Source organism: Pinus tabuliformis, chromosome 3_2, assembly GCF_031772625.1.
Source record: "Pinus tabuliformis cultivar Carrire ecotype Pingquan chromosome 3_2, CPIR1, whole genome shotgun sequence".
NCBI classification, from domain to species: Eukaryota; Viridiplantae; Streptophyta; class Pinopsida; order Pinales; family Pinaceae; genus Pinus; species Pinus tabuliformis.
The window spans coordinates 571,742,188-571,767,657 of NC_142302.1; the positions used below are offsets into that span (position 1 = coordinate 571,742,188).

A 25,470-nucleotide genomic window follows, 5' to 3' on the forward strand; every position below is an offset into this window, starting at 1 on the left:
AGTGCACTCTCTTGGGCTCACACATGAACTGACTCATAGTGTTAACTGCAAAACATATCTCTGGTTGAGTGTTGACCAAATACATCAAACAACCAATCAACTGTCTGTATAAGGTAGGATCCACCAACTCGGAATCAGAAGCGTGAAGCTTCTTCCAGTTAGTGATCATAGGTGTAGACATGGGTTTGCAGTCCTCCATGTGAAATCTTCTAAGAATATCCACAATGTACTTCCCTTGTCCTCGGAAGAAATGCCCCTCCTCCTACGGTCTACCACACCTCCAATCCCAGAAAATAATGCATCAAGCCGATATCCTTCATCTCAATCTCTGAAGCAAGATCTCTCTTGCAGCCCTCAATGAGTCTCTCTGCACCAATGATAATCAAGTCATGAACATACAACACCAGAATGAGAGGCTCCTCACCCACCACAATGAAGTATAGGTTTGGATCAGCCTCACTCTTTGTGAAACCCAACTGCTGCAAGTATGTATCAATCCTCGAGTACCAAGCTCTAGGAACTTGCTTCAGGCCATAGAGTGCCTTTTCAATCTGCATACATGGGACTCCTTCCCATGCACCTCAAAGCCCTGCGGCTGCTCAATATAAACCTCCTCCTAACTGAACCCATTGAGAAATGCGGTCTTCACATCCATTTGGTGGATCTTCCAACCCATCTCTGTTGTAATCGATATAACGGAGCGAATAGATGTATACCGAGCTACAAGAGCGAAGGTCTCCTCATAGTCAACTCCCTCTACCTATGAGAACCCTCTCGCCACAAATCGAGCCTTGAACTTCTCGATGCTGCCATCTGCAGCATGCTTTATCTTGTAGAGCCATCTGGAAGTAACAACTGATTTACCTTCAGGCCTTGGTACTACCTCCCAAACATCGTTCTCCATAATAGAAGAATACTCCTCCATCATGGCCTCTCTCCAGACCTGCTGGCCGGCTGCCTCCTCATAACTAGAAGGTTCGGAGTCAACAATGCCATGTAACTACAAAACCGCTCAAGTGGTTTACTCTCTCTAACCTGTCTCTTTGGCTCAGCAACTGATGTGGCCTCGTGCAAGGTATCTTATCTTCCTCTTTCCTGAGCATGCTTCTCCCACCGGAGTGAAAGAATCCTCATCATCATCAGAAGCGTGAACTCCTTAAGGCCTGTCAACTGACCTCATGCCTAAATCTGTGCCTGTAGATGCTGAAATACCTTGTGAACTGTCCATTAGTGGACTACCCTGTGAACTGCTCTGTGGACTGCCCTGCATGCTACCCGAAGAACCACCCACCTAACAATGACAGCCATTGCTCACTGATGGACCTGACACTGTAATCAATGTACCTCTTGATCCCTGGCCATTAGATCCCTATGACTGACTCAGTTGTCCCTGAGGGTCTGGTGACTCTAGATACTCTAACTCTCGTGACCTCCTTAAAGCTCTCTCCTCCTTGAACTTCACATCTCCCCTGACAACCACTTTCCTCTGCACAGGAATATAAATCCGTTAAGCTTTCGAGCTCTCGCTATAACCCACAAAGATGCCCTTGTCTGCAGTGGGCTCTAGCTTGGTCATGTTCTCCTTGGGGATATGTAAGGCACCCAAAGATACGAAAGTGCCCAACATCAAGGTTCTTCCCAGAAAAAGCCTCCTCCAGAGTCACATTCCCCAAGGCACGATGTGGACTCCTGTTTTGCAAGTACACAGCAGTGTTGCAGGCCTCTGCCCACAAAAATAAAGGTAACTCCTGATCATGAAGCATGGCTTTGGCAGCCCCTGCAATGGATCTATTCTTCCTCTCTGCAACCCCATTCTGTTGGGGGTAGTAAGGAACTGTGAACTACCTCCTAATGCCTGCCTCAGCACAAAAATCAACAAACTCACCAAGGGTATACTCCCCTCCGTTGTCTGACCTAAGGACCTTGATCTTCCTACTTGTTTGGGTCTCCACAAGAGCTTTGAACTCTTGAAACCACTTGAAGACCTCACTCTTGGTCTTCAAGAAATAAATCCAGGTCTTCCTGAAGTGGTCATCAATGAATAGAACATAGTACACAGCCACTCAATGATACATGAGACATCCGACCACTCACTTCAGTATATATCAAGTCAAGGATCCCGGTCGCTTTGTTGTCACTGCTAGGAAAAGGGGATCTGGCAAACTTCCCCATAGCACATCCTCTGCAAACATCAAGGTGATCAGAAATGAAATTTGGCACACCAATGGATCGTGGTGATCTCCTGCAATGTACTCAAGGCCCCATGATACATATGCCCCATCCTGCAGTGCCAAATCTCACACAACTTTGAACTGCTAGATCTGTTGTCGATCATGTCTCGGGTGCTGCTACTCAATGCCATCAAGGGCTGGAATGAGAACTTGTACACCTTGGCATGGTGCACACCAATCTCTCTAGCTAAAGAAGCTAAATTTCCCCTAGGATATATAAGCACCTACCCTTGCCTGAACAACACATCATACCCTCTATCCTCAAGTGCTGAGACGGATATCAGGTTCTTCTTCATTCCAGACACATATAGAACATCTGACACTTTCAAGGGAGGTTTGGGTCCCCTATCAAATGTCAATGTCCCCACACTGACAGCTCTAACAATGCTGTCATCACCAAGTACTACCTCCAAATCAGTATCACCCTCTAAAAGCTCTGAGAAGTACTCTCTGACTCCTATCATGTGGCGGGAAGCGCCACTATCAACATACCAAATGCTAGAAGATGCTCTGCTAGTAGCGGGGAATGCACACTCCCTCTGAACCTGTATCGCAGGTGATCCTGCACTAGTGGCCTCACAAGCTATGAACCAGTGTAACAGGAATCGGCGAGTACTCGCGAGTACTCGCGATTCCCAATCTGATCGCCCGTGAAACGATCCGATCCGAAACTCTGCCGATTTTTTCCGATTTTCTCGATTTTGTCGAGTCCCGCCAGTTTTGGGTTTAGGGCTTTCGCTTGGGTTTATCGGTCCACCGCCGACGCCGCAGAGCTACTGCATACACCGCAGAGCCGACGCCGCAGAGCCATTCATGATTCCATACACCGGGTTTAGGGTTTTCGCTTGGGTCAGGTCATTTCATCAATGGCAATGCAGGCCAAAGTCGAGGTTCATCCCATGGCTGCGGAATTCATTGATTTCTTAAATGCTTCTCCCACCCCATTTCATGCCGTCGGTAAGTTTCAGTTTGTTCTCCCCGAAATCTGTAAATATTATCCCAAGGGTTTGTTGAAGGGGTCTGATAGGTGGTGAATGTAGGCGAGGCCAAGCGGCAGTTGAAGCAGGCCGGTTACGAGCATATATCTGAAATTCCTGTTTATTAATAATACGCGACCTTCGAACCAAAAAAAATGGACATGAATATTGCAGAGAATCGGTGATCTATTTTGGAACCGGTTATATTTGGATTTTTAATAGTTCGGGGGTAAATATATCTGTTTTAGGTGTGCGTGCACTTTTACACATATATATGTATGGTGTGAAAAAAGGACGATTAAAACCGGTATTGGCTGTATGGATTTTTTTATAATTCGGTGGTAGATATATCCGTTTTAGGTATGCACACAAAAAACGAAACAACCAGAATTGGGTATGTTTGGAGTTTTAATTATTATTTTTGGATATTTTGTATGTAATTATATTTTCAAATATGTGGTAAATTGCTCTTTTTTTGTGTATTATTATTGTATTGAATTCTCATGAAATATCACCCGCTTTCACTAAAAAAACATCATAATTAGAGTTCAGGAGGTTAAGATATCACTTATTAAAAATCAATTATTTCCAATGTATTTTTTATGACGGGTATGAGATACTTATTCATTCATGATATTTTGGACATCTATTGATATTATGCATTTTTTGGACATGCCTTTACTGAATATTAATGAAATTTATTTATTTATTTTTTTCATTTCAATATATGTGCATATTTTTATTTAATGAATTCAACGATTTTTTGCCGATTTTTTCCCGATCCGATTAAAACTCTTCACTCTTTTGCCTCGCCGATTTATTGCCGATTCCGAGTTTGGTAACATTGCTATGAACCCAAACTCCCAATCAAATCTCTCTGAGAAGCTCTCTATCTCTGCAGAAGCTGCCATGGGTTTGTCTTTCCCTTTCTTGTTCTTCTTCTCCGGACACACAACAGCATAGTGTCCCAACTTTTGACAATTCCAACATTTGACTTTGGAATAGTCCTTCTCCTTGTTCTATTGCTTGCCTTTACCTTTGCTTTTGCCTCCACTGTTGGAAGCTTGCTTCTTTGCTCTGCCCTTCTTGCCTCTTGCTAACAATGCCACATTGTCATCCTCCTCCACCTATTTGGCTGCCCCAAGATGGTTCTTTCTGATCTCATTCTGAATGCAATCATCCCACAACCTCTCCCAATCGAGAAGGTTTTCCCGTGCAACAATGCCATCCACAAAATTCTCCCAAGTCTTGGGAAGACCATTCAAAGCAATCCTCACCAACTCAGTGGGTGCAATGATCTCACCTACGGCTGCCAACTCATCTCTCACTGAAGTGATCTTTGTGAGATATGTTGTAGCATTGTCAGTCTTAGCCATTTTAGTGGCCTTCAATTTCTCCTTTAGGACTATTTTTCTGTTTTCATTTGAGCTCTGGTAAGGACTGGTCAAGGCTGTCTACACCTCATGTGCATAAGTCTTTCCTCTCACATGAGGAATGACATGGTCTTTGATTCCTTCCAGAATCAATCTTTTTGCCTTAGCATTCTTTTTGTTAAACTTTGCCAACTGTACAGGGTCAGCAGGTACTACTACTGGGTTCTGTGTGGTATTTACCATAATGCCCCAAACTTCTACTTCCTCAAAGATGCTCTGGATTCTCTCCTTCCATGCATTGTAGTTGTTCTGCCCATCCACCTTTCTTCAACTCTCAAACCCAAAGACATGTTTCACTGTCCTACCAAAATGAAATTTTCAAGTCTATGGTAAAGGTTTATGTTTTTTGTGTAAAAATCAGCTTCTTGTAATTTTCATTTTGTTGTCCCAAACTGCACTTTGCAACCAACCAAACTCTAATACCATGAAGAAATTTCAACCCCCACTCCGGTTATCAGTTTTCCTTATCACTCCATGCATTTAGTTTTAAATCCAAGCATGATAAAAATTCTAAAATCTGAAAATGATAATATTTTTCTGAAAACACAAATTTAGAGATTTCACAACTACTGAAATTGCAGAAATAAAACATAACAAAATTATGACAGCCACGCACAAAAAATAACACAGCGATTTTTGGTCAATGCGACCCTGAAAAAACCCCCTACAACTCTCGGGGAAAACCAAATTGAGAGCTCTTCTTTATTTCTGAAAATGCCTTTAAAGAGAAACTGAAATACATAGTAAAAATTCCAGCAACCACAAATTACAACTTATCTCGATTTTCATGCTTGAACTCCACCTCGAAAATCGTGCCAATCAGCGATAGCCAAAACAAAAACAAAAAATTACAGCAATAAAACAGCATTAAATGTTGTACGGCCAGCCTCGAAAAATGTGCCCAGAACTTGTTGTCCCTCTTCCTCAATTTTTGTGCCTTTCTCCTACTGTACAGTTTTTCCTTAAGATGCATGCCAATAAATGTTGTTGCCAAGATTTGTTGAAATGTCTTCTTGCTACTCTCCTTCACTACTCAGAAATTTTCTCCTTGCTCTCTCTTCTCTTTCTCTCAAATGCTCATGAAAGAATGAAATGATTTTTTTCTCTTCTCTTCTCCTTTTATTCTCTAAACGACCTTTTGGATTACCCTAATATCTAATGGTTGAGATTCATTTAGATCTAGGGATGAGAATAAATGTGCATTTAATTCTCACTTTCTATTTTTTTTTAACTCACCCACTTAAATAAAGACCCACTTAGCCTTTTATTTCCATAGTCACTTTTTCACTTTCTAATTCTTCATTCACTTTAATAAAGTCACCTTTAAATTAGAATGTAACTTTGCCACTTATAAAGTCACTTTTAAATTAGAATGTAACTTTACCACTTATAAAGTCTCTTTAGGAGAAAAGTAAAAAATAAATTTGGACACTTTTCCCTAGGCCAAAGGTCAAAGCTTTAGGGAACCACTTGTCCTCTGGTACCCAAATTTTAACAGAATTGGTGCCAAGAATCTTCTGAGAAGTCTTCAGGGCACAATCTCTCATGGATTGAGATACACTGCCACAAATATGAAGTTGCATGTTTGTTCGAATGTTGACTAGGCAGGCAGTGTGGAGGATCTCAAGAGCACTGCTAAGTACTAATTCTCTTTGGGTTCTGCTCAATATCTTGGATGAGCAGGAAGCAGAAAACAGTTGCTTTGAGCACCGTTGGGACTGAATACATAGCTTCGAGTATGACCTCGGGTGAAGTTGCCTGGTTGCGGCAGCTCTTCAGTGGGCTGTTTGTACACATGATGGATACCATTACCACCATGATCTTCTGTGTCAACCAGCAGGGATTCAATTGTTGAGGAATCTTGTATTCTATAATTGCTCCAGCATATAGACATCAGACACTACCTTATCTGGGATATGGTACGTCGATGAGCGAGGAGGCTCCATCGCATTGAGACTGATGTACAGGTCGCAGACATTATGTCTAAGCCCCAAGGAAAGGTCAAATTTGTGACTTTCCCGAACGACTTGGAGTCCTTAAGAGACCTTCTTATAAGGGTCCTGCATGTTGCATGCATTGAGCTCTGGGAGCTCCGGGGGGCTGGGAGTACTTATTGGAGCAACACGCGACCATAGGGCGACTCACCCTCCCCTAATGGTGCGTTGTGTACAGGGTGAATGGCTCAGCCTTCCCCTGTGATACCACGTGGCAACTTAGGGACAGGATGAATGGTTCTCCTATCGAGGCATCCTACCCATGTAGTCTGGAACTCATGGGAAGTACCTCTCATCTGGCCAATGAGCAAGGAAATGGTGTTAGGGACCATAATAGTACTATCGATGGACTCATTGTTGTATCTACCGTACTCCCTATGCTAGGATGACCTCCATTGATCTGGGATCAATGAAACTGATCTGGGTTCAGTATGAGTGGTTTGAGACACTCTCTTGTGATACTGATCTGGGATCAATAAACCTGACTTCGGGTCAGTAAGAGTGGTATGACACACTCTCTTCATATGGAACTAACTTCGGGTCAATAGAGAATGGTACGAGACGTTCTCGATCAATTCTTCTTCTTCATGGTTCAGCAGAGCAATGCAGGGCACTGATGGCAAAGATAGTACAATCGGACATATGGATCACTGGATGGAGTTCTCCCTAGTTGAGAGGGAGTGTTAAAATTGGAAACTAGGGCCAAACTCCATGTGGGTCATCTTATGTATGGCAACTGATATTTTTCTTGGATCCCTCTCATCGAGAGGTGTTGGCTTGATCTAAAAATCATCTGATTCCGATAAGTATTCATGGAGTTGTGAATTTATTTGTGTTATAAGACAATTCGTCAAGGTCGGCCAGCAACTAAATAACACCCACATGTGCTCAACGTTTTAGTATAAAAAGAGATGACTTGAGAGTCATTTCACACACACTTCTCTCTTGATTTCTCTCCACTTGTATTGGGTTTTAGTGGAAGAGAAATCTAAGAGTAGAAGCCCTAAACGCAATCCTGAGGAAGCCCTAAACACAGTTCTAAAGTGGATGCCCTAGCCGCAGTCCTAAGGTGATGATCTAGCTCTCAATGCAGCTATGGAGGAGAGATATAAACGTTGTCCTAAAGAGATCATGACACCTAACCGCAGTCAAGGAAGGATCTATCTATGCTAATCTAAAGAAGGCTCACACACGATGTCAAGGAGGGTTAGGTGCCCTAAGTAATAAGGGATGACACAGCCATGCGTTGTCCTAACTTGGTTGTTAGGAAGGCTGAGGTAGTTCTGGACAGTGTGATTTGGAGAAGACATAAGGAGAACTCGCATTTTGGAGAAGAGGTCTTATGTTCAGGCCACAGGTTAGTAGGCACCTCAACGAAGGAGAAAAGGCTAAGTGTGTAGCCTTTTCATGATTGTTTTGAAGGCTAGACAACCAAGCATGAGGGTTGAGTTGTGTAAGGAAGATCTAGGCTACTTTGTGACGAGTTTGAGGGTTGTCTTCCTGTGATCTAGGGCAGCGGCTGCTACAACAAGAGATCGAGGCATGTTCTGAAGTAATCAGAGGGCTAGTTGGAGAGTCTTGGGGCTATGAATTAGCCTTAAGGACAGCATGTTGGAGCAGCAAGATTAGAAGGGAAGATCGCAGTTGTAGGAAGCCTTAGGAGCTTATTGGAGGGGCCTAACAAGGACTGTTAGGAAGCCCTAACCAGTTTGCTGCAAACATATCAGACCTCAATATAGTGAGCTAAGGCATGGTGTCTATGACATCTCTTGTAGGTGTTGGGTCGTAGATGAGGATCAGTTTGAACCGGATTGTTGGGCAGTCTGTGGGAGCCAAATTGGTGGTTGTACATAGTGGTATGGTACATGGGTATTTAGTGCAGCAAATTCATGGTGTTGTTATGGTATGGCAAAGCACAATGGGACAGCAATGACATTGTGCAGCAGTGGCACAATGTGACAACCATGACATTGTGTAGCAATGGCACAATGGGACAGCCATGACATTGTGCAGCAGTGGCACAACAGGACAGCCATGACATTGTGCAGCAGTGGCACAATGGGACAGCAAGCATGTGCAGCATGGTGCAGCCCGATGAGGTGCAGCATGATGACGAGATGCAGCGCAATGATAGGTGAAGGAGTCACCTTGGAGAATCAGTTGAAGCAGCATGTCTTCAACGGATCTCATGTATCATGTTGTTAGAGATGATCTATGCTCTTATCTAGATAAGTCAAAGCGTTGACTTTTGATGTACATGTCTCTCTCTCTCTTTTGAACTATTGAAGAACATATAAGAAGAATCGATCAAGGGTTTCCCCACATTGGGGTTTGTCCCTAGCTAGCGCCACATTTTGTGTCCTCTTGTCTTGGCTTGTCTTGACTCTTCAGCGATTTATGTTTATGTTATATCTGCAGTTTACTTTAATTCTGATGTGATTGCTAATTTGGAAAAGATATTGAGCTAACTGTGAAAATTTAAATAAATTGCTCTAAGCATAGAACATACCTAAACTTAACATCCCTTGACCGTTTGTGTGTTCGTTAGCTATCTGCCAAGTGGAGAATGAGTGGAGGTGAAGGGGGAGCAAATCCCCACATAACTCAAGTTTGTTTCCTGTCAAACTGCCAGCATACAAGTTTGTCATCTAACCTTTGTGTATCATCAGCGAATCAGGGCTATGTGGAGCCTAATCTACTGTGTAGAAGCTAGTAGTTAACAAGTGTAAAGGGTGGAGCTAAGGTGTGTTGAGAAATCTAGGGCATGAATATTTAAAAGATTTCTTTGCTTGATAATTGTGATATACTTTTACTTCTTAACTTATAGTCTTTTCTTCGTTATGTTATTATTGTGTCCTTTTCATCAAGACAATTACCAATGTGTACAATAAAAGACAAGTGACACAGTATGTAGGCTTGTCAGCTAGGGCCAAAACCTCTCACCTCTTGAGAGGAAAACCTTATCAAAATTCTTCTTCTAGATCTTCAATTGATGAGTACCAAGACCACGACACAAACCCTTGCCTCTTCCCTTTCTCGAATTTCTTCTTTATCTTGAACTGCTCTCCTCGGCTCCTAGATCAACTCGTTCTCTATACTTCACAATACTCCTTCTCGGCTTCCTCTAGAGAATCTCGGTCTCTAGACTTTCACTAGTCTCCTCTAGAGAAACTCGGTCTCTAAATCTCTATCTCGGTCACCCAGAAGAATCCTTCTTTCGCTGCCCCAGAAAAAACCTCTCCTTCGCTAACCTAGAAGAAACTTCTCCTTCGCTTATGCAGAAGAAACCTTCTTCATTGCCCCAGAAGAAGCCTTCTTCGCTATGCCCAGAAGAATCCTTTTTCTCCCTTCTTCGCACTTCTGCTTGATCGAATGCAAGTCAAGTTGCTTGCCTCTAAGTGAGGTCGAGTGTGGCTATATATATACCTCCACACATGTCCTTTAGGCCGACAAGTTCACTAGTGTTTAGGCAAAATTCTTCTAGCATGTTCTTCCATCGTTGTAGGCCGACTTGAAGAGGATAGGTGACAAGGTCTTGGAGGATACTTTACATAGACAAGATTGACCTTTTACAAAGTGTAACACGACTTTTACATGACAATGACTATCATTTTATAGCTAGATGACAAATAATTCCTAAAGACTCTCAATGGGAGTCTTGACTCAAAAATAAAATCTCTTGCTCATGAAACCCATGACGCAAGCATTACAATATTTTATTTTTCTTCTTTACATCTCATTACATAAAATCATAATTACATGTCATTATGAAGACCGAACCTAGTTACACTTTTCAACAAGGTGGACACAAACTCCACTAAAAATTGAAGCAAATACAACTAACAAGTGATCTTCAAATCAGGGTAATCTCTACCTGTAATTCAGCCTGCCTAAGTGGCAAACTCGAGCCCCTTCAACTGCTTGTTGACTCGGCCTTACTGGCCCACTAATCCATCCTTCAATTGAGAGCAAATTCAGCTTGCTAAGGTCGCCTCTAACTCATCTTTTGACTTGAATTTCAATGCCATATCACTTGAGTTCTCCTTTGACTTGGAAAAACATATTTAATATGTTCCCCAATTATTAACTTTTTGCAATTTTTTGTCTTTTTATTCAAGGAACTGGATTTTCAAGGAGAAATATTTATTTTTTGAGCCCCAAAGTTGGTCTTCGGATATTGTTGGTGTTTTCAGCATGAATTATGAGCTCTCGTGAGCCAACAACATCTCCTAGAGCCACTTATTTACATTATTACATAGGGAATCAATTAAAAATCCCATCCTACGAGAAATTCGAATCAATTAAAAATATCCTGGAAAAACCTAGTCAAATTCAGCGAGACTGTGGACATGACCTAGCATGGTAATATACATTGACCCTAGACATTAGGACTAACACAAGGCTCGCTTGTTAAGCCATACTCTAGCTTGGAGTTATGTAAGTAAAAAAACTCAACTAGTTATTTATCACTGAAGATCGAAAATAATTGGTTGAGTGAAAAAAAACGCTCTTGAGTGGACACACTTAATAACCAAATCCCAAGTCACCTAAACTTGTTACATAAGTTCATCATGCTAGCGACATTTGTTACAATTCCACCGTAGGGGTGCGGAATTTGAGGGAAGTAGAAAGAAAGGGGCACCAATGCCCTGCTAGACTTCTGATCTTCTAAAAACTTTTCTTGGTATCCATGTCCATTGGGTAATGGGGTCATGTTTCCTGCCTTGTGCATATGAGTAGGTAACAGATACCAATGCCTCCAGTAAGTGGACTCCCCCAAAACCCAAACCTTGTGAAGGAATGTAATGAACCTAAATAAGGCCTCCAAGTGTAAAGGCAAGGCTTCAAATTACACCTAAGCTATAGAATGGGGACAATCTATTTGCATCAAATTATGCATCTAAAGAGGAGGTTTAGACTATCATTAGCCCTATCCCAATCAATATGCAACATATTTAGAGCCATTAAGGATATTAGGTCTAGTGATTGTCTCCTAAGGTGCATCTTGGACTAGATGTCCCTAAGGTGATTCTAAAAGCATTGCTACTCAAGAAGCACAAGAGAACCATACCTCTAATGAATAGAAGTTGGAAGAATTGTCACAAGTTGAATTGTTGCCCTGTGAATTAAATTATCAAATAGATGTATGTCCTAGTAATCTCAAACTCTTCCCACTAGAAGAAAAAATGATACTCGAACAATGCATGCTTTGATTTGTTGAAGATAACGAACTGGGTTCTACCCACATCCATTGTCAAGTATCAAATGTTGCGAACACAGAAAATGGCAATGATCTATCTCTGGTGTCCCTTGAGAAAAGAGACCAAAAGGACCAATTCATCAACAAAGTGAAGTAGTTAGATCAATGTTATCATAACCGAACCGGTGACCGAACTGAAAAACCTTGGGATCAAAATCCGGACCAGAACCAGTAAAAACATCATACCAAAAAAATGGTTGACCAAAAACACACAAAATATTTAAATTTTAAAGAAAAACATACGTATTCATGTGCATTCATATGAATCCAAAACATTTATACACAAATAAGCAAAAGTTCTCATTTATATGGCATATAAGGGTGCACATAACCAAAATACCATTGAGTGCAATCCATCTCTGAATCGAAAATACATCAACAACTAGGCTCTAGATGTCCTCTAGCATCCAAAAAAACCGTGCTACAACAAATACCTATATATTATCAAAATCATTGCCTATAGTGAGATCTTTGTCATTAATGGAACACTAAGCATTAAAATAAGGTAGAAAAAACATAATATGTGAAGTCAAGATTTTGTTTAGGTGATGGGTATATTTTTAGTAGAGTCATGATAGAGGAGTTCGACAAACAATGCCACTAACATCGAAGTAAATAAAGGGCTAGGTGCTCTTAATTAAATACTAGTTCCATACCCTCATACATGACAAAATCCAATGGAAACGTTGCAATCCCCCCAATCCAAAATCCTGAAAAATGTTAAGTCTGTTGGTCTTGAGTGAAATCTAAAATTCTAATTTCTCCATATGAAATCCAATGAGATGAGTATGGACCACACAAAATCAGTATTGAACCAACCTAGTCTGGTTCTGAATCCCAAACTAGACTGATTTTGGGCCCACATCGATTGGACCAGAAAGTTCCACTGGTTCTTGTCCAGTTCTGATAACATTGAGCTAGATCAATAAGGGTGTAAGACACACCCATCGCCTTCCTAAATATGATTATGGAGAGAAGACTCAAAGCTCGTCGATATAGATCCCAAAGAGGATGGGCAAATAGGGCATCCCTTCTCAACCCTAAAGGTGCTCCAAATAAACTTTGAAAGGCCATGAGTTGTGTGGAGATGACTTGGAACTGACCAACTCCGACTCAAGGTGGCCGTCAGGATGGTCAAGCAATGACTTATACACAATAGAAATAGACGAAAAAATTAGATTGGGAATGTCAAACAATGGCTTATGTGCACATTGAGGATTCAAGATTTCACACCACAACTCTAAACTAGTGAGTATTGCAACGTTTCATGAAATCCCCGTGCAAGTAGCTTCACTATAATTTAATCATAAAGCATATGTAAAATGAAGAATAAATCTAAAAGTATGTAATTTTTCCACAGAAAAGACATTAGAAAACTTTCATTAAAATTTAAACGCATATCACATCTGAAGAGTTGACAATCTTGTAGACATCAATAACCAAGAAAAAGAAGAGTGTATTTAAACAGAGGTACATACAGCGGCAACAGAAAGCTGTTCCGGACTGAGGTTTCCATCCTGTAATCTGTCATATACACAGCAATTATATCAGCAGAATCAACTATTTAGACAGGAAATTTGAGGTTGTCATTAAAAAAAATCTATAAAAACAATGCTAGCATATGACCAGACTTCTAGCATATGGCCAGACTTTTACATGCAGGGTAATTCATAATATAGATTGTCTAAAATCAACCAGAATTCTTATAAAATAGTGTCAATCAACTTTACCTACCCATAAACATGTAAATAAGACGTTTCTGTCAGAAGTTCTTTTTCATAAATCTGCAAGCATATATCACAGCTGCGTTTATAAACCTGCCAATGTAAAATCATTAACCCATCAGACCAGCATGCCTAAAATAACTTTTCATGATCGGTACCCATCACTCCTTGTCACAAGAAGGAGAAAGAAATAAAGTATGCATGCAAAAGCCTGAATTACTGCAGGAACACAGATGATTATCAAACGTACACACAAGCCTTTTATTGATCTTACAGTTTATATTATATCAGGGTTCAGCATACATTCACCTAGTCAAAATACTAGCCAAACTACAGACTCAAGAATCAGTATAGCATCATGACAAGACTTGCTGCTGACAATGATAATATGGAGAAACACTCGTTATAAGAAAACTTTATCCTTAATGTTTGGCTCAATTGACAAACAAAAACTTAAGACCTGTCTGAAACTGGATTTGATTGCTAGATATCCTTGTAAATTGGATAAATATCTGTGGCTAGCGCTGGCTGCCATCTAGCTCTAATTTTCTTGACAGTAGATTCAGAGCTCATGGTTCCAGACAGTTTTGTATTTTATCCACAGACTCTCAGCTGCAGTATCAATATTTCTTTCTCAAGGATTCAAAGCAAAGACAAAAATTTCATATAAGCCTTGATGATTTAATAATGAACATACAAGCACATAATAACTCAGGTTAAACTATCGAAAGACCAAGTATTTTCCATGCCATGGAGTAAAGCCTGATCCTGTCAAAAAAGTTCATGCCATAATCAGCATTGTCCATTTAGAAAGCCTCTAGGATAACACCTAGTTTTCTATAGTATGATGGAGTTCTTCCATCGTCGATCGAATTAGAATTGCAAACCCTCCTGAAAGCAGATCTAGTCTACTTCCCATCCTAACAAATTACACAAGGGTCAGCTTCTTGATCAAGTTGTGTCCACATTAATACTAGTTTCCACTATTGTCCAGCTTTCTTATACTAGTTTCCACTATGGGCCATACTGCTTGAAAAAGAATTTGCACTGGATTAAACTTGGAGCTTTTCCAACTCAAGCACAGAAAACTCATGTCACTTTTGGTTTTATTCTAAATAAGGACCCTTGCATATTAGCACCTAACAAGGCTAAAGTTACAAAGTTAATAACATGTACACTTCGTAAGTAAGAAAGATTTACTACCTCAAAAAGTGGAACCTCCCCGCTCTCAGAGGGCATGGACTTTAATCTCTGCTGCATTACGTCATGGATATATAAAAGATAATGAGTATCTTCTCTTGCATACCTGTTTCAGAAAAAATTGTCTCTGATTTAGACAAATCAAATATACCTGTAAATCTGAATGTACAAAGCACTCTAATTAAATGTATGAGGGAGCAGAACCTGCTTCTACTTTACATTTTAGAAGTATACACAATAGTAAATTTTAGAATAGCAATAAAGAAATTACTTCAACATTTCTGAAGGCAGTGGCCGCAGACGCCAATCAGCAGTCTGGTATCTGCAAAATAAAGAGCAGCATTTCAGTTTCATCTACATGAAATGATAAGACCACCAAAACTAAGTAAAATGCCCAAAAGACAAATTAACTGCTTATAAAAATTGGATTGACCATAAATGTTTTGATGACAAAGTTTAACATCCCCTGAAAGATAATATGGTCGGTAGAGTGCAACAAGCTCAACATCTCCTTGTAAATGCACAAGACTGCTTAGAGGAACCGAGCTCACAAGAACAGCTCAATTACACTAAAGAAATAACAAAAAACAAAAAATGGAGTACTGAAGATAGGGTGGCGTCCTCATACTGACCATGTCAACTTTTAAAATAAGCAAATAAATTGCTTCAACAGAACAAAACATAGTAAATGCCATATCACTCACCTTGAAATTATCCAAAATGCCAGGGAGATTAGAAAAAACCTTTGCTGGAAAGCAATAAGGCTTGTCCTTTGAAACAGTAAGATAGCTAGTTTCAGAACAATATAATAATAACCACCATATACTAATCACTATACATTTCTCTATGCATCAAACAGTTGACCACACATAATAGCAATTTAAATGTGATGTAGCAGGTCTTGTGAGGGGACTCACAAGACAAGAGCCAGACCAAGGGCCAACACTATGAGGTGGAGGCCCTTCGTCATCACAGCTCACCACACCCTGCTCTTTAGTGGACTTTCACCACAATGGAGGCTTCCCTATATTAGTCACCTACTAGATATTCAAAGTCTATGGCTTAGAGGTAACAAAGGATAGGCTCAGGAAAGGCACTCAGCTTAAGAACAAGGTTCAATCAAACAAAGGCAAGGCAAAGCGTCACTCCAAGAAGCCTATCTAGGGCGTTTATGACCTAGGGTTTAGTGAACAGGCAAGGACAAGGGCTTACCAAGGAGCATAAGGCCAAGAAAAAGCTTTCTAAAGACAGATATGATCAACAGTTGGAGCAACAAGCCTTCAAGAAGCACTAAGTTGAAGACTAGGGTTAGCTTAGAGCTGTGTTACTGGATCCATGGGGCCTTGATGCTGGATCTGTGGATCCACATTTCAGATACAGATACGAATATGGATCCACCCAAATCTGCGTAGAATCCGCCACATAAACGGATCCTTCAAACCTGGAAATGAAACCCATGCTACTGAAATGGATCCTGTGCCAACTAACCCTGACACGTCGGATCCCACGCAAATATGATTAGAGATTTTGGTTTATTTTTTGTTTTCTTAATGACATTTGCCACCCATTTGAAACCCTATAAAGCAAATAATCTATTTGGATTTTTAGTTAGATTACTTATTAGTAATTTCTAGGCTGTAGTTGTATAAGTTGTTAATTACCTATAGGTTGTATAGCACATGATAATTCTAACAAGAAATGTCTGATACATCAAAAATTTATTTTCCAATTTTTATAAAGCTACCAGGAAAGCTTTGAGACAAAACATAGATAGTAATATATAGTGTACAAAGGATGGTTTTGTCAATAATAATTTAATTAGATCAATCCCATCCAACTCTAGTTGAAGAGTCCTCTTAGAACAATATGATACATAGACTATAGCATGTTGCCAAAAGTGTACAATATTCATTTAGATTTGAAGGCAAATTTAAATGAAGATGGCAGGCTGATCATGATGTAGAGTTGAATTAATCAATTGAGGAGCATGTAGACCCATTTTTTCACATGTAGTTAGACCTACTCTACATCATCATATCAACAGAGTGATCACATTGATGAGACACTAAATTTTGTATTTACAATTATCCTTTTTGTATGAAGCATGATGCATCATGATTTCAATCTTCAGATTTATGAATTATGTAATCATTTCATTCCTAATGTTGTGATTCATGAATGGTTTTGATTTCTAACTATGACTATGTTCTTTAATATTTAACATAAAAAATATAGTATTGTATTTTTCATACATGGTGTTTCCCCACTGTATCCAGATCCTAGCTTTTCAGTAATCTCATGGATCCGTATCCAGATACATATCTGTTTGCATTTCTTGGTAACTTAGGGTTAGAGTTTACCCTAGGTCAGAATTACCTAGGGTTTGTGACGTCAGTCATAAGATGGCTGAATTTACCATGGAAATAGGTGGACTTTGCTGCAGTGAGACAAAAACCATGTGTAGAACTCTCCCAAAGGCCAACGCACTCCTCCTAGTTGAATTTGGCCCTAGTCATAGCCTAACATCTTTCCTAGAAGGGCCAAAAATATATGGGAGAGAGAAAAATTTGTTTTATAAGGTGTGATCACCTATGTGGATGGCCAGTGCTTCATCCTTTGGTCATGGAGTCCAAGGGAGACCTATTAATAGAAATATCATACCCTAGCGTGGAGTAAGGGCAAGAAAAACCCTAGTTTTGAAAACCCTTGCTATCAATTTATGAGGGGATAAAGTCATGAAAAGAGCTTAACATGAAGATTCATTCAAGGCATTCTCATATATTCTTTAAGTTAATACATACAATACTTTGCCAAGGTTTCATTGAAAGATATTCAATATGACTAGCACATAGAAACCCTAACACAACCATTCCATGCAATAATCATTCCAAAAGATAATCAACATATAGAATACTTACAAGAAATGCATCACTCAATCCTTTATTATCCCAAAATGATGTCTCCACAACAAGAGCAAGTCTCCAAAAGAAAAATCTCCACAATAAATCACTTCTCCACAAGTATACAAGACACTTTCAAATAGGCTGAAATCCTCTAAGGAGGTTGAATTCTCCACAAGTGATGATGAGAAATGAAAATGAGGTGACCTCTATTTATATGAGGTCTACCTCAAAGAATTCTAACTAATGAAGCCCCTAAAACAAGTTTGACATGAATTAAACGTTGAGTTGCAAGCCAACCCACTAGCTCAATGATAAACCATGTCATAAATGCCCACACGTGTGAGCCATAACCTCATAAATGCTGACATCATGCCCTTTTTGGGCTCCAAATGCCATGCAAATGTGCAATGGAGGCTGAAGAAGTGACTAAGTAAGTGCCAAGGCCCAAGCTCATCCAAAATTTGAGGAGAGTCCCTCAAATCATACTTTGCAATCCCAGATCCAAACGGGGTGTCTCCATGTCATCTCCATGGGTCTCCAATACTTGAAACAAGGCCTCCTCTCTCCAACGTTAGGGCTCCATTAAGTGCAAAAAGATTCCCGAGTCTCCAACGGAAGACTATCCTCATTTGGGCTCTGAATCAAGCCCTAACCATCAATTTGTTTCAAGTCCAACTTGGATGCATGTTGGGTCCAGTGGTGCCATCATCAAGAATCCTCTATGCTTGGTCAAAGTAAACCAATGCCCTAGGTCCTGAGGGTGCTCTAGGACATGTAGCATATGCACAAGTCATCATGAAGCCCAATGCTCCCAACGCTGCCTCTAGAAAGTTATTTATTGAAAATTTCCCTAAGCTCAATGCAAGAGTTAGTTCCCAACAAATTTGTATGCCCATAAATAAATTGCAGCAACAACTAAATTCAGATTTGTAAACTTAACCACAACTAAGCTTTTACAAATACAATACATAGTAGAAATAATAGGAACAACAATCACACAATTGACACAATTTTACCCTGGAAACCCACAACGGTAAAACCTAGCTTAAATTGTGCCCTACGCAGTGCTTATGTCACCCTACATGTGGCTTGCATCAACTAGCGCACATGCCTACGTCGTTACTCATGCGGCCCTACCTTTGCGTTGAACGATACAACCTTGTTTCACTTGGCTTGGTTATAACTTATTAGTGCTTTTCCCTTTAAATCCCTCCATCTTCCACTAACAAATTGCACTATCTCAACAAATCAATCTACCCAATCCATTGTCTCAATAATGCATCTTCACCTCATGGATATGACTTATATCAAACTCCCTTGAGCCCCCTAAACAAACCCTAGAGCTCGAAGGAGATGGAAGGTTGAGATCATACCTGATCTCACCTCGTCAAATCAATGGCACAAATTAGATCTTGGTTACTTAAATCCAGTGTTGTTAAAATCGCGATTTTTTCACCTTGCCGATCAAATCGCGATTTTTATACGAAAAAATCGCCTACTTTTTTTTGCCGATTTTTACTGAAAAAATCGCACTTTTTTCAAAAAATCGCGATTTTTTCAGTAAAAATCGCGCTTTTTTCAAAAAATCGCGATTTTTTCGAAAAAAACGCGATTTTTAACGAAAAAATCGTGGGGGCTCAGGACAGCATAGTTTTATAACTTTTTTTGGGTTTTTTCATGCAATGTTTTTTGAAAGAAACAAATAATTTTTGAGTGGGGTAGCTTAATGATCAAGTCTAGGCCCTAGTATGGATATGCTATTCATGGTAATGTTAAATTCTTAAAGTAAAAGTGACATTCTCCTTAATCTTCATTTTCATCCTTTTACTTAAATTTTTAACATTACCATGAAATGACTCAGGATGTTTGAGAGTGGTTCCAGCCTCATTGGATTTCATATGGAGAAAGTAGAATTTTAGATTTCATTTAAAATTCAGCAGACTTATCAGTTTTTCAGGATTTCAGGATTGGAAGATTGTAATGTTTCCAGGTGACACCACCTGCCCGGGCTACCCCTGCCACCAGTAGAGGACGTGGTCTACCTCCTATAGCTCCTACTTCTAGTTCTTCAACGTCTAGAGCACATCAGACTCCACTGCCATTTCCACCTGCACGGGCACCAGCATTTACATCTAGAGGGAAAGGGAAAGCTGTGGCATTTTCTCGCAAGAGGGGCAGAGGAAATCAATAGGATTAGACTTTCATTTTATTGTATATGACATTATGACATGATGAGATACATTATCATATTTTTTGTTGATATTTTGAGGCTAAGTTGGGACTCAGGAGTCAGGACTTACTATTCAGGACATGATTCAATGTTATGTGTGATTTTAGCGCTAGAAATGATATTAAACATCTTATATATTAGTTTTTTTATCATATTTATGTGTCAATGTATTTATTTTATGTTGTAGATGGTTTAGATATTAAAAAAATTGAAAAAAAATGAATATTTTTGTACCAAACGATTTTTTCCCGCTTTTTTCCGATTTTTTCCCGATTTTTCCGATTTTTTCCGATTCGTTCCCCGCGCCGATTTAATCCCAATCGCGATTTTAACAACACTGCTTAAATCATTTACCTCCATAACGTTAGACTTTGGCCCAATAAGCCAATGAATGAATATAACAAATCAAATGTACTTTTCCTATGTTGAAGCTTAGAAAGGAATTTAATCATCACTTGCTCCACTTATGTTCACAAATAGGTAAGAAACCATCAGACCATGTCTAAGCAAGAAACCCATACATGAAAAAATGCCACATCAATTGAAGTAAAGGTCATCATGCATGAGGTACCCTCTGTGAGTGCACACAACTTCCGAGGTGTAAGGCATAGGAACTGGTATACTAAGGCAAAGTCATCTAAAAGAAATCATGAATGATGTACAGCTAGATAATCATGTATCTAATGGAAGAACTAGAAGAACAAGAATGAATTGAAAGAAATGAGGACTGCTCATCAAAGCAACAACATTGCAGCCAAATGCGGGTGTCTCTAGAAGTTGTCACCCTGAGGGGGGGAACATCTAGCTCCTACTCAAGAACATGCACTCTCAGAATAAGAGTATATGAGAACTCTAGAATCTCACATCAAACATGTAATATGCACACATCTAAACATGGGTAAACGTGAGAAACAGGGCAATTCCACCATCAAACCAAAAACTTTACATAAATGAAAATATTTGATTCTAAGAATGAAATAATGTTAGAAACCAGGATTACACTGAGAAGGGAGGTGAACCAGTATTATGCAAATTTTACCAATCTTTCAGATTATTTACGTTATCACTAATCACTCATCAACAGCACCATAAATCAAACGGCATACACATATGAGTGACAGATATTTACATGGAACCCATAAAGGAAGAAAATCACAAAACTTATGTCTGAATATTGTTGTACGCTACTGATACATCAGCTTTTTTGGCACCAACCAAAATGAGACACTCATCCCCTGAATTTACAGGCACCAAGCACCAGCTCCCTAATCTTTACAGGGTCCAACCTAAAGGAAGCACCAACTCCTTAATCTTTTACAGGCACCACCTTGCTCGAGGCATCAACCCCCAATAGTTACATCATGGACCTCCCTTTGATAACATTTTCAAACTGTATCCATTCATTTAGTCATCAAAAAAATACTTAAACATTCTTATACAAATTGTCCCTCTTTTTCACTCTTGTTCACTCTTATGATCTTAGCAATCTGTAACCTTCACTCTGATCTCTACAATTTATCTCTGACCTGCAACACCTACAACTTCATGTATCCCTGCAATTACTAATAATGACCCTCAATAGGCAGGAGTATTTCTTTGTTCAACTATGTTCTCTGCAGTAATACCCTTATTCTGATTCATTTGGCATCAATAACATCTTAGTAGCAGACACTAACACAACATATTATGTCAGCAGAAATTGACATTGCAGACTTCACCAACAAACTCAACATTATATACATAGATAGTTATAATAGCAGCCATACATTATGCAAACTTCATTTTAGCAAACAAAATTGAACAAAAGTCCCAACTTAGGCTAAACATCCTCTTCGGCCTTCATCCCTTTTGTATTATGTCCTTCAAGGGTAACACAAATATAACCCAGTCACAAGAAAAATAGAAAAGAAATTCAGCCCTATAACTTTTAGTTCTTTGCGTAAGATATTTTTAATTCTGTTTAGGTGAGCACATAAGACACTCAGTGGCACCCACTTCATCACCTTTGGATGTGTATTTATAGTTTACGGTTTATGGCAGAATGGCTTGAACAGGACCGACAAGAGAATTTTAGTTACCGAAGTAATTTAATAACCATAGGTTGTCACCCCTGGTAAATTCGACGTTGAACCCGTGATTTAAACTTTGACTCTTAATGTATTTTTCTCATAGGATCAAGGCCACACGTCTGTTTCCAATCACTATTTCCCTTGACAGCCTATTGTCTTGACTCATAGGACCATGCCACACAACCATACCCTTAACCATTTGAGGGAAAACTTTTGTTGACATCAAGATATCATCACGGTGACATCATTGTGACATGTGGCACCCTCAAGTGGTGCCACATGTCACCTAAGATCAACCCACTTAGCCACCCAAAAACACCATATATGAGTGACACATGTCACCCTTATGTATGGCCATATGTTAGGTGCCACATCATCTTGCTAAGTCACCTACCATGTCAATGTTGACCATACTGTCACATGTCCCCTATCTAATCCTCATCCTCCTCTACGACTCAGTTTTAAAAATTCGTCAGTCTGAACCGAAAACCGGTCAAACTGGCCGATTTATTGGCCAAATTAATCGAATCCAGTCAATAGCCTCATCCGCCCTCTTTTTAGACAAATCAGGCATAAATTAACCGATTTATGACGAAGCCAACAAGTTTTCCCATAAACTGGTCGGTTCCATCATAAACCAGTCAGTTCATTGCCAAGCAGGCCACGGACCCACCAAAGGCATTCTTGGAGGCTCGTGAGGTGGTTTGGAAGGAAAATAAGGGTTGTTTCCCTCCAAAAACAACCCCTCCAAGCCAAAAAAAGGAGGTCTCCCCTCTCATTTGCCTCACACATCTCATTTAGAGTTTTTGTGAGCTTCATTGTGAGCTTGGAGAGTGTTGAGTTTTTGCTAGAGTAGTGGAACAACAAAGAGTTTGAACTAAGTAGTAGCCACCATTCCTCCAAAAGCCATGGATATTGCATGGGCTCATTGTCATATGATTGATGGCAAAATGATTTGCAAATATTGCCAAAAATCTATTGAAGGAGGGGGTATTAACAGGTTCAAGGAACACTTGGCTGGATAGGAGGCCATGTGAAGCCATGTGAAGCACAAATGAAGTAATCGAGCATATTAGGGAGCAATACCTTCAGTAGTTTGAGACTCAAGTCACTGAACAAGCAGAGAATTTTGTGACTCAAGCAGTTGCAAAGTTTGGGAGTCGAGACTCAACCAACTAAGTTTGATCATTATGAGAAGTTTGAACTTTCAAGTGATAATGTTGATCACTAATATCATATATGTAGACTTGTAGTAGGTTAGTGGCCCCATAGCTTGTAGGCTTTGTTTTTGGACTCTAGAGGCCATTTAGAGCCTCATTGATTATATATTTTGTTGTTGATATGTGTTGCAATGTGCCATTTTGATATATTCACATTTACATGGTATATATATGAGCAAACTTTGCATTTTTTTGTGTCTTTGTTTGGAATCATGGTTTTAAATCATAAAAATAGTTTTTTCATTAAAAATAAATAATTTCATGTGTTTTTTTAAACCGGTTCACTGATATCTAACCATTCCCAGTTTGACCAATTCCAATTTGAAACCTGGTTTATTAGGTGGACCAGCCCAATCACCAGTTTTGGTTTTTAAAAATATGTTGCCACTTATCTCATTTGTCATGTGTCCTTGCATCTTGCCATGTTGGCATCCACCTACGTCAAAACCACTTCATGAAACAACCTGTATTGCACCCCCCCTTTGGTAGTATTATACTTTTCTTGGGTGGGGGTCCGCAATCCACCATAATCGTTGATTAGCCTCTCAAAACCCTTTGGTTGTTTGGCACAAATCCCAAATGCGAGCCCCCCTCTTATTAACCCGTGACAAGGGGGGGTCAGGATCAACAGGTATTGTTCAATCATTGACCCCAACCTAATCAATGGTCATTGGTCATTGGAATATGCATGCCATTTAATCCAAGGCAAGGCTTAACTCCCACACATCTTCGAGCTCCACCAACCATTGATTCACCCAACTTGCATGTTTGATATTGAATGCAATACCACGTCATTTGATAGCTCCAACAACCACGAAAAATTGTGTTAGTTGTTGCCTCGTCATCGACACTAAGACCGCGGCTCATTCATGTATTCATGATTCGTCAATAAATAGCTCGATAAACAAGAAATTTCAAAGCAAACAACATTCAATTCCCTGGATCGAGATGTTAGGTATTACAAGGAGTTGGTAATTGAGATCACGACGAGGTTTGATACCTAGTGACCTTGGCACCTTAATCAAGCAACCTTTGTCACATAACTCAGAGCATTAAAACAAACACTTGGGGTTGTGACTGACGGACTTGATGCCCTACCATCTATCGCTCATCGAGTCATCGCTCGTTGTATTTGTTTGCATGTCGAATGGATAGAGCAGTCCAATAAGTGCCTAGGCATTTTAGCCCAGCTCCCTAGGAGATAGGTCCAACGGCTTGCTGCTCATTGACCTTTGTGCTTTCTCCTGAACTTTTCTGCCTTCCGCTACATATTTGTCGATCTAATAAGGTGAGTCCCTTTAAGAACCATGAGTGTTTCGAACCATGTTGACTTGCAACACATAAAACTTTGATTTCTCCTCATCCCTTGAGAGTTAGGCTAAATGCCATATACTATTGGAAAGCTCTTAGAGAGGACTATCCAATTAGGCACTTTTCAAGAGCTTCTAAGCAAATCACCTACAGACAAAATGCCTTGAAAGATAGGTTACACAACAATAACCAAGGCATCATAGGCTTAGCACATTGTTAATAGAAACAACTAAGACATCAATAACAGCATAAGTTTCACGCGTGAAAACCTCAAGAAGCTCCCCCTAAACTTGACATCATTGATTGGACTTGACATCAATGACAAATGCTGCCAACATGCTCAACAAATAAAGCATGCAAACTATTCTTAGATCATAAAATGAAAATATTCTAAGTAAAGCAATATGAATAATCAAAGCAATGAATGGAAAGAAAAGCACACAAACATCTAAAGCTCAAAACACCTTATTCTTTCCTAAACATAACCTAGCACTAGCTGCCATCAGAATTGTAGAGCTTTAGGACCTATCCATTCATAAGCAATGGTATCTTTTCCCCATCAAGGTTATTAAGATGGAAAGAGTTAGTCCCAACTACACTCTCTACATGGAAAGGTCCTCCCCAAAGTTAATCAAATTGACCATGCTTAACAAGGTTTCTCTTTTGTTTTAATACTATATCACCTGGTTTGAATCGTCTCAAATGTACCCTTCTTGTCAAACACCCCTTTGACTTTGCCTTGACATTCCCCCAAATGGTCAAAGGCACCTCTTCTACTTTCATCTAACTCAGCAAGTTGATATATTCTCAATTGCAATGCTTCATTTCCATCAATGGAGTGTTCAAGCAACTGCTACACCAGGAGTTTCAAACAGATAGGTAAGGTAATGTCCAACCCATATATTAACTCAAAAGGAC

At 39.7% G+C, this 25,470-nt stretch overlaps 1 protein-coding gene across 1 annotated transcript in view; it reads right to left on the reverse strand.

The window, feature by feature from the left end:
* LOC149181804 (protein RRP6-like 2) overlaps nt 1–25,470 on the reverse strand; it is a 173,485-nt gene that overhangs the window by 46,616 nt on the left and 101,399 nt on the right. The window contains 4 exon segments of the mRNA XM_089416701.1: nt 13,374–13,419; nt 13,630–13,712; nt 14,823–14,925; nt 15,091–15,141. Of these exon segments, the coding sequence (XP_089272827.1) occupies nt 13,374–13,419; nt 13,630–13,712; nt 14,823–14,925; nt 15,091–15,141 (283 nt within the window).